The sequence below is a fragment of the Macaca fascicularis genome, chromosome 1, assembly GCF_037993035.2.
Source record: "Macaca fascicularis isolate 582-1 chromosome 1, T2T-MFA8v1.1".
Classification (NCBI taxonomy): Eukaryota; Metazoa; Chordata; class Mammalia; order Primates; family Cercopithecidae; genus Macaca; species Macaca fascicularis.
In genome coordinates, this window is record NC_088375.1 from 156,604,347 (window position 1) to 156,619,630 (window position 15,284).

The window sequence follows — 15,284 nt, forward strand, 5'->3', positions numbered from 1 at the left end:
GTTGGAGACTTCAATACCCCACTTTCAATAATGGATAGAATATGTAGGTAGAAATCAACAATGAAATGGAAGACTTGATACTATAAACAAACTAGACCTAACTGACATCTATGGAATACGCCACCCAATAATAATAATAGACATTCTTAAGTACACATGGAACATTCTCCAGCATAGACCATACGCTGATGATAAAACAAACCCCAATAAACAAAAATTTTCATGTAATCTTGTTACTTCTAACTAATAAATATTTTTTGTTTTTTTGAGATGGAGTCTCGCTCTGTCACCCAGGATGGAATACAGTGGCACAATCTCAGCTCACTGCAACCTCCGCCTCCCGGGTTCAAGTGATTCTCCTGCCTCAGCCTCCCAAATAGCAGGGATTACAGGCACATACCACAACGCCCAGCTAATTTTTATATTTTTAGTAGAGACAGGGTTTCATCATCTTGGCCAGGCTAGTCTCAAATTCCTGACCTCGTGATCCACCCGCCTCGGCCTCCCAAAGTGCTGAGATTACAGGCGTGAGCCACTGTGCCCTACTGCATAAATATTAAAGAATAAAAATAATAAGTTTGACTGGGCACGGTGGCTCATGCCTGTAATCCCAGTACTTTGGGAGGCCTAGGTGGGTGGATCACCTGAAGTCGGGAGTTCGAGATCAGCCTGGCCAACATGGTGAAACCCTGTTTCTACTAGAAATACAAAAATTAGCCAGGCATGGTGGCAGGTGCCTGTAATCCCAGCTACTTGGGAGGCTGACACAGGAGAATTGCTTGGACCCGGGAGGTGGAGGTTACAGTGAGCGAAGATTGCACCACTGTACTCCAGCATGGGGGCAGAGTGAAACTCCATCTCAAGAAAATAAAAAAAATAATAAGTTCTATGAGGGTAAGGAACAGGTTAGTTAAATTCACCATTACAACTAACACAGATCTTGGCACAGAGGAGAAATGAATTTTTATTCTGTGTCTATCAAAATTAATACAAAACAATACATTTCCCCTGTCGTTCCTGAATTTGTGCAAAGCAGGAGAAAAGAGGTGTATTTGGTTATCATAAAACTAATACAATTTAGACACAAGGAAAAAATTACCTCATATTCTTGGTTCTGCCCCTAAATGATACCTAGGCAGAAACAACTACTAGTGGTAGAAAACACGTTTCTCATAGGAGGAGGGCATATGGTGCATTTCCACTGTCATGCATTTTATGTATTATGACCTCAATGCTCAAGTTTATGAAGGCCTTTATAAAGATCATTCTTATCTGTGACCCCAGCATAGCCTAGTGCCCTGTACAAAAAAATTTCTGACACTGACAACAGCAAGGCATCATAATGAATTTGTCACTATTCATTAAGATAAATTGGTGGCTTCTGTCAATCTCCTAAAATTATTATCTTAAATAATTCAGTGGATATGAGGGATTGCTTCAGGTTTTTCAGGTAGAACAAATAAAGACAACTATCATCTTCACAACCATGTAGCCATGAACAGTAGAAATAGCAGGTCGAAAATCACAATCTGGGCTTGAATCTCAGTTGCATCTCTAGCTGCGTGATCTGGGATAAAGTACTTAACAATGCCTGAATCTCTGTTTCCTCATCTGCCACATGAAGTAGTAATAACTATCTCACAAAATTATCAATTACTATAAAAAAATATTGGGCCACATATTTGAAAATGTTTATTATGAACTATGTGTTAGCACTCTATGCTCTCATAAAGTTAGTGTTTCATAAACTAAAATCAAAAGCAGGCAGGATTTTTATTTTTAGTTTTATTTATTTATTTATTTATTTTGAGACGGAGTTTCACTCTTGTTGCCCAGGCTGGAATGCAATGGCATGACCTTGGCTCACCACAACCTCCGCCTGCTGGGTTCAAGTGATTCTCTTGCCTTAGCCTCCCGAATAGCGGGGATTACAGGCGCATGCCACCATGCCCAGCTAATTTTTGTATTTTTAGTAGAGATGGGGTTTCACCGTGTAGACCAGGCTGGTCTCGAACTCCTGGCCTCGAGTGATCCACCTGCCTCGGCCTCCCAAAGTGCTGGGATTACAGGCATGAACCACCGCACCTGGCCTGCTCTCTTTTTTTTTCTTTCTTTCTTTTATTCTATTTTTTAATGACCAGAAGAGTCTTGAATACATCAAACCTGCTCTTTAACCACAGACAAGTCACTTAGCCTTTCTGGGTTTACTTCTTTATCTAGAAAATGGGATTTTAAAAATTATTTCCAGCTCCAAATGTTTTATGAATTTTATGAACTAAAAGTATCACAGAAAAAAAGTTTAAAAAGTTGAAATATTTACTCTATAAAACTTCTGACTCACATTTTGATTAAGCTATTATCTAAAAGTAACAAGCCACATTTTTTTCTATACTTCTCCATAAGGGGTAAAAAATAAACCATGTATACATGAAGTCAGGTATATAGATAGGCAGTATACTACACTACACATTAGTAGATAAAAATTATTTTTGGATAAAGAATGATGTTTAGTCTTAACTCTTTGAGGTTATGTAAATAATCCTTGGCATATGAAGATAGTCCCTTCTGAGCCATTTACTGAGTCTAATCACATATATTAGTTTCCTTTACCCATCATAACTATTTGAATGACAGTTTCCCAAAAATAAACAAGCAAGACAAGTCTCCTTGTCTCCAAGGAAGGCTAACAATAGGCAAGAGTGATGAGCTACAGTAGATGTAACTAACTCAGATGCTTTCAGAGGCCCAGGCAATATAACTAAACATGTGAAGCAGCTTTATGTAATGCAATAGATAATGGTAGGTCAGTGGCAACAGAAGATGCCATGTCTTGCCTAAAAGCATTCTAATTAAAAAATAGTTTTTAAACCACTGAGCTGGCCAAACAAAACACATCTATTAGCAGACCATTAATCACCTTGGTTTATACTTGTTTTTGTTTTTGAGACAGGGTCTCACTCTGTCACCCAGGCTGAGTGCAGTCGTGCAACCGGACTCACTACAGCCTCTACCTCCTGGGCTCAAGCAATCCTCCCACCTCAGTCTCCCAAGTAGTTGGAATTACAGCACATGCTACCAGGCTCAGCTAATTTTTAAATGTTTACTTGTAGAGATGGAGTCTTACTATGTTGTCCAGGCTGGTTTCAAACTCCTGGACTCAAGTGATTTTCCCCTGCCTCAGCCTCCCTAAGTACTGAGATTACAGGCGTAAGCGACAGTGCCTGGCCGCCTTCTTTTTTTTCTTTTTTAACATAAGCAATTTGTGGTTTTTCTTTTAGGAAAGATAAACATCTTTCTTTATGCGATATATAGTACTTCAAAACTATTCCGGCTATCCAAGAACCTGGTTGAATTTAAAGAAAACATTTTTAAATAAAAAGTACTTTCATAATTTGAAAAAATAAATTAAAAAACTTTAAAATTCTACTCTTATTACTACTTTTAATTCAACATTCAACACATAAAAACTGGGCACTTACTACATGCTAAAGCATTGTCAATATCCTTTAAGATAAGAGAGATACTGGTGTACTGGTTTTGTGTAGTTATGTAAATTTATTTACTACTAGAATAATAATTCTCTGCTTAAAAAAACCTTTTAATCCAAATATTATTATATATCTATCTGTAAATATTTATTTTACCTGGGAGAAAATGCTTAATCAAGAAAATTGCGATAAATAATGATGGGTTTAAAACAGAAACCACTATCAGTCACCACGTTGATGCTTTTCAGATCTAGATCTTTAGACTGGTGAGAAAATTTCTGTGATGTTCACACTTCCGTAGGGAGTTTTAACTGTCATTCAGAGAGACAGTTACAGAAGAATCATTTTTGAATTAGAGTAATAAATACAATTAGCTGAATTTTCTGGCATTTTTTTCAAGCATTTTCCATTTGCATCTCAAATATATGGTTACTCCCAGAAATTCCACTTTTAGGTATATACCCATGAGAATTGAAACACAAAAACTTGCACACAAATGTTCATAGCAGCATTATTTATAATAGTGGAAAAAGTAGAAATAAGCCAAATCCCCATAATTAATGAAAAGATAAACAAAATGTGGTGGTATATCCATATAATGTGCCACAAAAAAATAAAGTACTGATACATGATACAACATAGGTGAACCTTGAAAACATTAAGCTAAATGAAAGAGGCCAGACCAAAAAAAAAAAAAGCCATATATTGTTTGAGTCTATTTATATGAAATGTCCAGAATGGACAAATCCATACAGACAAAAAGTAGATGGTAGTGTTTTCAGGGGCTGGAGGAAGGGAAGAATGGGAAGTAACTGCTAATGGATTTAGGACTTCTTTTTGGGGTGATGAAAATATTCTGGAATTAGAAAGTGATGATGATTGTACCACTTTGTGAATATTACTAAAACCACTGAATTGTGTATTTTAAGGGTAAACTTTATGGCATGTAAATTATATCTCGATAAGTAATAAAGAATATGGCTATTATAACCTATTTATATTGGATCTCTAAAAGAATATTTCATATTCTACTAAAAGGTGACAGGACCCTATATATATATATATATATATATATATATATATATATATATATTCCTGAAAACTATTTTATAACCAAAAACTTTGTTTCAAAACATCATTCTCACTATAGTTATAAAACAGAAAACAAAACTAAATTTTTTAAACGTAAATATATTTAAAAAATTAAAACACCTAAGAAATGCAATCTATACATATGAAAAAGTAAAATATTTATATGCATAACAAGTAGTTGCAACATTATCCATAAGCAGCAGTTAGTGTTTATTTTCCCCATATTTTGGTTTAACACCATAGTGTAGTGGTAGTTCATTCTTTTTAGGGAAATTACATAAAGTATATATAGCATATTATTAGTAAGTTATAGAAGACTGTATAACTGGAAAATTCCAAGTAACAGCATTTCCTCTAAAAACACATCTATTATTAAACAAATTACTTTAAACTAGCAGAGAACAAAATGAGCCTATAATTTATTAAGAACAAGATATATAGTCAACTTGCATAAAATTACATATGGCATTTTAAAAAGTCTACTTCTAAAATATCAGTAATTCAGGCAATTGGGATTTCCACAGGAGAGAAATTGCCATTAATTTCCTTGTTATGAAGAAAGGTCTGCCTTAAGAACATCACAACGATGTTATTAAGAAATGCTACAGCATACTTTAAAAATCAAAATGGTGAAACATATGTATCAGGATATTCTTTTACTGATACCAGCCCTATAGCAGCATTTCAGAAGGTGATTTAAATCTAATAACTGACTTGGGTTTTTATTCTTTTCTAGAAATACATATCACATGTATAGTTAAGAATTTTCATTTCCATTATAAATGGGAACTTTTCATACTGATTATCTAAAGGTATAAGAAATTAAGTAATTGGATAGTCTAGCACTTTATTAGAAATATACCTACTGACTCCACAAAAACAACTTTTACATATAAGCAAATTACTAAAAATATCTGAATCGGGAGAAATGAAATAAAATATAGTTAATGGTTTTCTCTTTATCTCTAACTGTAAAAATCCCTTTTGCCTATTTATTTGACCCGTCTCTATTCATGCAATTTAACGAACCCTCAAAAGAATTTACACATCTTTATACAGAATTCACATCTACATCAGTAAACTGCCAGTCCTTTTATATTTTCAGTGCCTTATCAAAATATGGGTAACAAAGTTCTTCATTCTATGAGGCAGGAAGATGTTTCCTAAGTACTTCTTTGGATGAAGATGATATAGTATCTGGGAAGGACACCTCAAATTCTATTAGAAGGTCACCACGTTGGTCAGGATTTTTTGGAAATGGCAGCCCATATCCAATAATTCTTCTTCTCATTCCAGGTTTCACAATATCATTTACTGACATAGGTATGTTTCTTCCATCCAGTGTTGGTACATTAATTGAGCAGCCACACAATGCCTAAAATGGACCAAATAAAATAAAATGAACACACTTCAAAACTCAAAAATCTAAGCACAAATATTACCAGATGGTAAAGGATAATACCACTAAGGTAAAACTTTAACCTCCAAAAGAATAACAATAGTTATAGATTTTTTTTCCTCATTAGAAAATTCCTTCAGAAGTCAGGCACGGAGGCTCATGCCTATAATCCCAACACTTTGGGAGGCTGAGGCAGGCAGATCACCTGAGGTCAGGAGTTCGAGACCACCCTGACCAACATGGAGAAACCTTGTCTCTACTAAAAATACAAAATTAGGCAAACACAGTGGCGCATGCCTGTAATCCCAGCTACTTGGGAGGCTGAGGCAGGAGAATCACTTGAACCCGAGAGGCGGAGATTGCAGTGAGCCGAGATTGCACCATTGCACTCCAGCCTGGGCAACAAGATCAAAACTCTGTCTCAAAAAAAAAAAAAAAAAAAAAGGCCAGGCGCAGTGGCTCAAGCCTGTAATCCCAGCACTTTGGGAGGCCGAGACGGGTGGATCACGAGGTCAGGAGATCGAGACCATCCTGGCTAACACGGTGAAACCCCATCTCTACTAAAAAATACAAAAAACTAGCCGGGCGAGGTGGCGGGCGCCTGTAGTCCCAGCTACTCAGGAGGCTGAGGCAGGAGAATGGCGTAAACCCGGGAGGTGGAGCTTGCAGTGAGCTGAGATCCGGCCACTGCACCCCAGCCTGGGCGACACAGCAAGACTCCGTCTCAAAAAAAAAAAAAAAAAAAGGAAAATTCCTTCAGGACATGCATTATTAGATATGTCACCAAAAAAAAAAAAAAAAAAAAAAAGTTAAAAGAAAAGTAAAGGATATGTTCCACACTGCCCTGGAATGACATGGTTATTTTGAAGTTGCTATTAATACATTCAAGATGCAGGGATTGGAATGGGAGAAGAGGGAGAAATTCAGGACTAGAAAGAACAGGATAGGAGCAACTATTTTTCTGGAAACTATTAGGACAAGAAATATATTTGTTTCATCTAACAAATGTTTACTGAACATTTACTATATGCCACACATTCCGGCTAGATGGTGAGCCTTATAGGGACCATGAACACAGACCTCAGCTCAAGGAATGCACAAGGAACTCAAAGAAACATAGAAGCAAACTAGCCATTATAGTACTGTATAGTGTAGGAACAAAGGTAAGCATGGAAGTCTTTTGTGAGAGAAAGAGCACCCAACTTAACCCCTTAGATTCTGGGAGCAGAGGATGCTTGAACTGAGCATTGGACCAGCAGCAGGTAGGTATTAGAGCAGGGTGAGAAACAATAGTGTTCCACAGAGTAGAGCTCAAGTATACAAGATAATAATAGAGCAAACTGGGCTGGGTGGGGTGGCTCACACCTATAATCCCAGTACTTTGGGAGGCCGAGGTGGGCGGTTCACTTGAGGTCAAGAGTTCAAGATGAGGCCGGGCGCGGTGGCTCAAGCCTGTAATCCCAGCACTTTGGGAGGCCGAGACGGGAGGATCACGAGGTCAGGAGATCGAGACTATCCTGGCTAACACGGTGAAACCCCATCTCTACTAAAAAAAAATACAAAAAAAAAAACTAGCCGGGCGAGGTGGCGGGCGCCTGTAGTCCCAGCTACTCGGGAGGCTGAGGCAGGAGAATGGCAGGAACCCGGGAGGCGGAGCTTTCAGTGAGCTGAGATCCGGCCATTGCACTCCAGCCTGAGCGACAGAGCGAGACTCCGTCTCAAAAATAAAATAAAAAAAATAAAAAAAAAAGAGTTCAAGATGAGCCTGGCCAACATGGTAAAAACCCATCTCTACTAAAAATACAAAAATCAGCTGGGCATGGTGGCGGGCACCTGTAATCCCAGCTACTCGGGAGCCCGAGGCAGCAGAATCACTTGAACCTGGGAGGTGGAGGCTGCAGTAAGCCAAGAATTTGTGCCACTGCACTCCAGCATGGGTGACAGAGCAAGACTCCATCACAAAAAGATAATAATAATAAATAACAATAATAGAGCCAACTTGGAGAAGTGCATATACATTTTAGGGGTAGACATCAGATTTAAAATTACTTATTTTAAGCTAAAGAGTTTGGACTTTATGGTACAGGTTATGTACAGCAATTTAAGAATTTGAAGCAGGGAACTGCTATGACCATATTTGCAGAGTTACAATCCAATTTGAGAAATAGTGCAAATAGGCTGGGCGTGGTGGCTCACACCTGTAATCCCAGGACTTTGGGAGGCCAAGGTGGGTGGATCACCTGAGGTCAGGAATTCAAGACCAGCCTGGCCAACATGGTAAAACCCTGTCTCTACTAAAACTACAAAAATTAGCTGGGTGTGGTGGCAGGCGCCTGTAATCCCAACTACTCAGGAGGCGGAGGCAGGAGAATCACTTGAACCCAGAGGCGGAGGTTACAGTGAGCCGAGATCACGCCAATCTGGGTGACAGAGCAAGACTCTGTCTCAAAAAAAAAAAAAAAAAGTGCAAATAAGAACTCAAGTAATAACTGTATTAATGCAGTACCATTATAATTTATAAATGTATATATTTATATGAACTTATAAATGTGTATTTTTATTAACATAAAGGTATACAAATTTATTATTTATAGTGAATTATAAATTATTTTCTTCTAATACCTTTTTGTTATGCAATTATTACTCCATATTAACAATTTTAGAACAAACCCTATATATAGGGCCTAATGTGTTGAGATTACCAATGCAGATCTTATAAAGCACATTTGTAAAAGCAGCCTCATAGTACATAATCCAGTTAGCACTTAAAATTGACACTTTAATTCTAAGTAACTAAAGTTAGAAAATATAATCACATCCATATAAGAGGTATAATACCAGTACTATCTTAGAGGATTGTTATAATAATTATTTTTAACGTATAATAGGCATTAAACAAATGTTAGCTATTATCTAGATATACTCCCTATGATCAACCACATAATTATTTGGTCTCAGGATTTTAGGTCCTACCAACTTACCTCTCGTAAACTAATTTTAGCAGTATAAATTATATTTGATCCATCTCTTTTAAATTTTGGATGATCTTTGTCTTTAATGATAAAAACAATGTCTGCTGGAATACTATTTGGTGTTTCATCTCCTTCTCTTGGAAAAGTAATTTTGGTGCCTTCTTTCCACCCTTTTTTAATTTCAATGGTAAGAATTTTGTCCTCGGATCTGTAACTCCTTCCATCAGCATTTAGCCTTTTTCGAGAAATCTTCATCCGTTTGGTACAACCACTATATATCTCTTCAAGTGATACTCTAAGTTCATGAATAACTGGAGGATCTTGTTTGAGGCGGGATGGCCCCACAGAATTCCTGTCTCTTGGATATCCATTCATGCTGAAACCAAAGGCACTAAAAGGATCACCATCTATTTCCATTTCTTCAGAATCTCTACCACCACCCATTCGTCTTCCAAAGAAAATTTCAAAGGGATTGGACCCTCCGAAAAATGCAGCAAATGTAGCATGAGGATCGCCATGAAAGGTGTACCGGAAGGTACCTCCTTGTCCATCAGTGCCTCCTGCTCCTCCTTTCAACCCTAATTGAAGAGATAAGCATTATTAGAAAAAAGCTTGCAACTCAAGTTAAACTTTCAAAAACTGTATTGCTAATAAACTTTGGCTAACTTACATTAAAATGTATTAATATTGGCCAGAAATGCCACTTTAAATACAGAACAGCTATAAAACTCTTAATGATTACATCCTAAGTTAAATTGTTAGTTTTCAAATTCTTCCTCCAAATTAGCACTCTTTGTTGTTGTTGTTGTTGTTTTGTTTTGTTTTTGAGACAGAGTTTCGTTCTTGTTTGCCCAGGCTGGAGTGCAATGGTGCAATCTCGGCTCACCGCAACCTCCGCCTCCCGGGTTCAAACGATTCTCCTGCCTCAGCCTCCCGAGTAGCTGGGATTACAGGCATGCGCCACCACGCCCGGCTAACTTTGTATTTTTAGTAGAGGCAAGGTTTCTCCATGTTGGTCAGGCTGGTCTTGAACTCCCGACCTCAGATGATCTGCCTGCCTCGGCCTCCCAAAGTGCTGGGATTACAGGCATGAGCCACTGCTCCTGGCCAAATCAGCATCTTTAATAATTTATTCCTGATTCTTTGTTCCTCAGGTAAGTAAGAAAAATAAAATAAGGTCAGGCGCAGAGGCTCACACCTGTAATCCCAACACTCTGGGAGGCCGAGGCAGGCGGATCATGAGGTCAGGAGTTTGAGACCAGCCTGGCCAACATAGTGAAACCCCGTCTCTACTAAAATTACAAAAAATTAGCCAGGTGTGGTGGTGGGCGCCCGTAATACTAGCTACTTGGGAGGCTGAGGCAGGAGAATCACTTGAACCCAGGAGGCGGAGGTTGCAGTAAGCCAAGGTCGCGCCACTGCACACCAGCCCAGGCAACAGTGTGAGACTCCGTCTCAAAAAAAAAAAAAAAAAAGAAAAGAAAAAAAAAGAAAAAGAAAAGAAAATTAGGAACTTCTTATCTTATAAACTACTGATCTGGCATGCTGAAATATATAAATTATATAAGTATCTACTTATAAATATGTAAGTTTTTAAAAGATGTCAGTTGGAAGGTCTTCAGTAATTGATACAAAGTATAGAACTTAAATATTTAATTTATATTATAATCAAACAATATATATAACATTTAAAAATATAAATATATTAATAAAATATATTGTAAAATACAAGATACCACATTCATACTGTTTATATATAAATAAAATAGAAATACGTAAAAATATAATGTAATAAAAAATACCATATTCATTCTAACTAGTTTTATTTCAGATCATCTTTTACTGTTTAAGAATTAAAATAGGGCCAGGTGCAGTGGCTCAAACCTGTAATCTCAGCACTTTGGGAGACCGAGTCGGGTGCATCACTTGAGGTCAGGAGTTCGAGACCAGCCTGGTCTACATGGTGAAACCCCATCTCTAGTACAAATACAAAATTAGCTGGGCATGGTGGCACATGCCTATAATCCCAGCTACTTGGGAGGCTAAGGCAGGAGAATCGCTTGAACCTGGGAGGCGGAGGTTACAGTGAGCCAAGACTGCGCCATTGCACTCCAGTCTGGGCAAAAGGAGCAAAACTCCATCTCAAAAAAAAAAAAAAAAAAAAAGAATTAAAATAGAACTCTGTGGCAGAGAGTAAAAAAATTCTAATAATGAAAAATAGTTTTTTAGACACGAAAATTGTCATTCCTTCTCTAGATGCCAAATTTGTTTATCTAGGCATACCACATCTTAGCATTAATTTCAATGCTTATGAGAAGAAGACTGAAATCAAGAGCTGTAAACTTTGACATGTAAGGCCTCTATATGGGTTATTTCTGTCTCTTGTGAACAATCCACCTCAGGCAACAATATAGTGACTTTTTGACCCTTTGCTTAAAGGTTCCACTAAGTAATATTTAACCCAGAAAAGATTATATTTGAAACAACATTTTCCACTATGTGTGAAAGAAATGTTCTACTAAAACCCAAAAAACAACAGTATGGTGATCTTTTAGAGGTCAATACTGACCAAGAAACAAGCAGGAAAAGAATCTAAAGATCATAAAACTATGAAAAATTCAACAGGTTAAGCTAGGAGATTCTAATATCTCCAAACAGTGAGTGATTTGAAGGCAGGAAATATATTCATTTTGCATTGCTCAAGCATACAGGGCTGAAAATGGTAGGCATCCACGCTTAGTGAATGAAGGGAATGAACTAATTCCTAAAGTCCTTCTAAATCAAAACTAAAAAAAGTATCTTGCATATCAGTACAGAGAAAAAGGCAGAAGCAAAAACAATGTAAAATATAATCACACATATACATATATAAGAGATTTAACAATTTAAAATGCCACTAACACCAGCATACTTTAAAGAAACTTAGTTTTGCTTATGTCTTATTCTACATTTGGCTTCTTCCATTAAAAGGTATATATATATATACACTCTATTTCATCTAACAGAGTCTCAAGTGATATCTAAATTTTTACCTTCATCCCTGAATAGAATCTGGAGAGACCAAGAGAGACCTAATAATCTGAAAATTGTCAAAATATGTATTGAACAATATATCCAAATAGCAGTTAGGGAAATTCCTTGTAGAAACTGAATGACAAGTATAAGCAGGACAAGATCTTTTCATAAGCAGCTCATCCAAATTTCCCTTTTACAAATTTTAGTAGTATAATTATAACTCCAAATGTTAAAAAGCTAATGGCAGATTTTTTTTAATGATAGAATAATATGTAGCTCAAGGTCATGACCAAAGTGACTCAACCAATGCTTAAATTATTCGAATCATTTTATCCTTCATCCCATAGACTTAAGGGAATATAATTACTTAACTGAGTTAAGCAAACTGGGTAAATCAGCCTGCCCAATCTAGCCTCTTATGAGACAAAATTTAATACTTGCACCCATAATGAATTCATGAAAAGAAATAATAACGTTTTAATTTATTACGTCATGGGTTTGGCTTTCTCGAAAACCTCTTCCTCCTCTGCCAAAAATGGTAATTCGGTCAGAATTACAAAGTCCCTGAGAAGATTCATACAAAGTCTGAAGTAACTTATCAAAGCTGATAAAAAGACTCCAATGCAGCTTTGAGGTTTTCCTAGACACTATTAAACAGTCAACTACGCAGCTCAGACAAAGAATGAAGCTACTCGAATGAATGAAAAAAATCCTAGACCGGTGCAGTGGCTCACACCTGTAATCCCAGCACTTTGGGAGGCCAAGGCGAGTGAAGCATGAGGTCAGGAGTTCGAGATCTGCCTGACCAACACGGTGAAACCCCGTCGCTAGTAAAAATACAAAAAACTAGCCGGGCGAGGTGGTGCGCGCCTGTAGTCCCAGCTACTCATGAGGCTGAGGCAGGAGAATGGCGTAAACCCGGGAGGCGGAGCTTGCAGTGAGCTGAGATCCGGCCACCGCACTCCAGCCTGGGCGACAGAGCAAGACTCTGTCTCAAAAACAAAACAAAACAAAAACAAAAACAAAAATTAGCCAGGCGTGGTGGCGCACCTATAATCCCAGCTACACAGGAGGCTGAGGCAGGAGAATCACTTGGACTGCGGAGGCGGAAGTTGCAGTGAGCCAAGATCGCACCACTGCACTCCAGCCTGGGTGACAGAGCAAGATTCTGTCTCAAAAACAACAACAAAAAAAGAAAAAAATCCTACCAAAATTCATGCCACTATAACATACATTATTATGCAAGTATCACTTGCATTGTGTAGCATATAAAATTTTAAGTAACGTCACATTAACTTTATGGTCAGTTCTTAATCATGTGCATTTTGAACACTAATGGAAATGTTTAATATTCAATTGGATTCCCTCTGCTATTCAAATGTTTTCTAGACACTATTATCACTTTGTGTGATCAAAAAATGCACTAGAGAATCAACATTTGCCTATGATTTAGCAGGACTGCTATTATTTTACAACTAACCAGTCAACCAGTTTGCAGTCCCAAACCAAATACGTGTTTGCAATACTATCTATAACAATGATTCCCACTAATTAGTTAAGGTTGACTAAAAGTTTCCAAAAGAAGAAACACTGGAGAAAAATTCAGATTGCAAAGAAAAAAACATAGTACTTTAATAACTCTTACTCCAAGGAGATCTAATATGTAAAAATCCAGATTTATAGCAAGACTTCAGTTAAAAAATAATGAGATTCTGAGATCTTTTAAACAGTTTTAATTCACATCAAATTTACTTACATGTTTTCAGAACAAATAGTAAATTTTTAAAAATCCAGCTAGCTAAATATATAAGTTAAAGAACAGAAGAGAACTAGTATAAAGATTAATAAATATAAGTTTTATCATTTAAACACTACCTTTTAATATTTGAAGTTACTGAATAAATCATAAGCAATAACAAAATACAGAAAGTATAAAAAAAGAAAAGTTAGAGAACTGGAATAAATGAGGATGTGTTATTGAAACTCTTTTCTTTTAAATCTCTTAATACAAATTTCTGCTGACATCCACTAAACTCTTCAAGACTAAACCTAAAACTTTGGGAGAGAGTGGTTCAGAATCCAATTTTAAATTTCTGTAGTTCTGTGGTTTTTATTTCCAAATGATTCAACTATAGAGAAAATTTATTTTTAAAAAGAGATTTATTACATACATAAAATTAACCTCTTGTACAAATACAATTCAATTGATTATAGTAAATTGATAGAGTTGTATAACCATCATCAGAATCCAGTTATAGAACATTTCCATCATTCCAAAGAATTCTCTAGTTGTTATTTGTAGCTAATCCCTGCTCCCACCTCAAGTCCTAGGCAAGAAAGATCTACTTTCTTTTTCTATGTACTGGCCTTTTCCAGACATTTCACATAAATAAAATCATACAATATGTAGTCTTTTACATCTGGCTTCTTTCATTTAGCATAGTTTCTGAGGTTCACCCATGGTGTAGCATGTTTCAGAAATTGGTCCTTTTATTGCTAAATAGTTCCTCATAGAATGAATATAGCATATTTTGTTTAATTCACCAATTTATGGTGCTTTCAGATTGTTTCCAGTTTGGGGCTATTATAAATAATGCTGCTATAGGCATTCAGATACATGTCTTTGTGTGGACATGTTTTTGTTTCCCTTTTATAGATTCCTAAAAGTAAATTTGAGGTATCTGTATTTTTTTTTTTCTTTCCTTTGTTTTTCTTAGAGATAGGGTCTTGCTTGCTATGTTGCAAAGGCTGGACTCAAACTCTTGGGCTCAAGCAGTCCTTCAGCCTCAGCCTCCCTATTAGCTGAGACTACAGGCATATGCCACCTCACCCAGTAGCCAACCGTTTTTAAAACAAAACGTTTTGAATTGTGAATATTCAGAACACAAAGTGGATTACTGGTTCTTTCATGCCTAAATATATAAATTTAGCATAGCAACTTATATACTTTTCAGTTCATGGTTCCTCATTCCCACCATCCCAGCTCTAAGTCCCAAGACTGTAATAACTGAGGGGGAGCGGGAAGAAGGATACCAGGTAAATTAATAGTGTTTCCATAGCCCTAAAGTTCAGTGTTTTGTTACTACTGGAGAAACCTACGGAACCACGTCTGGATATAAATAAAAGGCAAAGAGAAAAAATGTTTTCCCCTACTTTCACAGTGTATCTAAATGGAATTTTTAATAGAATAAATGAGACATTCTGAATAAACGGCAAATAAATATAATACTTTCCTGTGAAGAAAGAATAATTCTAAAAAATAATTCAAATAACTTTCATTCAATTGTATTTCCTTTTTTTTCTTTTTTTTTTTTTGAG

The 15,284-nt window shown here is 36.7% G+C and overlaps 1 protein-coding gene across 8 annotated transcripts in view; it reads right to left on the bottom strand.

The window, feature by feature from the left end:
• Window positions 1-4,769: 4,769 nt before the first annotated feature.
• The window catches only part of DNAJB4 (DnaJ heat shock protein family (Hsp40) member B4), a 37,918-nt gene continuing 27,403 nt past the window's right edge, over window positions 4,770-15,284 (bottom strand). For all 8 annotated transcript variants that reach the window (XM_065533454.2, XM_005542953.5, XM_065533446.2 and 5 more), the window contains 2 exons: window positions 8,961-9,529; window positions 4,770-5,955 (listed from right to left, as the gene is read on the bottom strand). In XM_065533454.2, the coding sequence (XP_065389526.1) occupies window positions 5,722-5,955; window positions 8,961-9,395 (669 nt within the window). In that variant the 5' untranslated portion in view covers window positions 9,396-9,529 and the 3' untranslated portion in view covers window positions 4,770-5,721. The remainder of the gene's footprint in view (window positions 5,956-8,960; window positions 9,530-15,284) is intronic.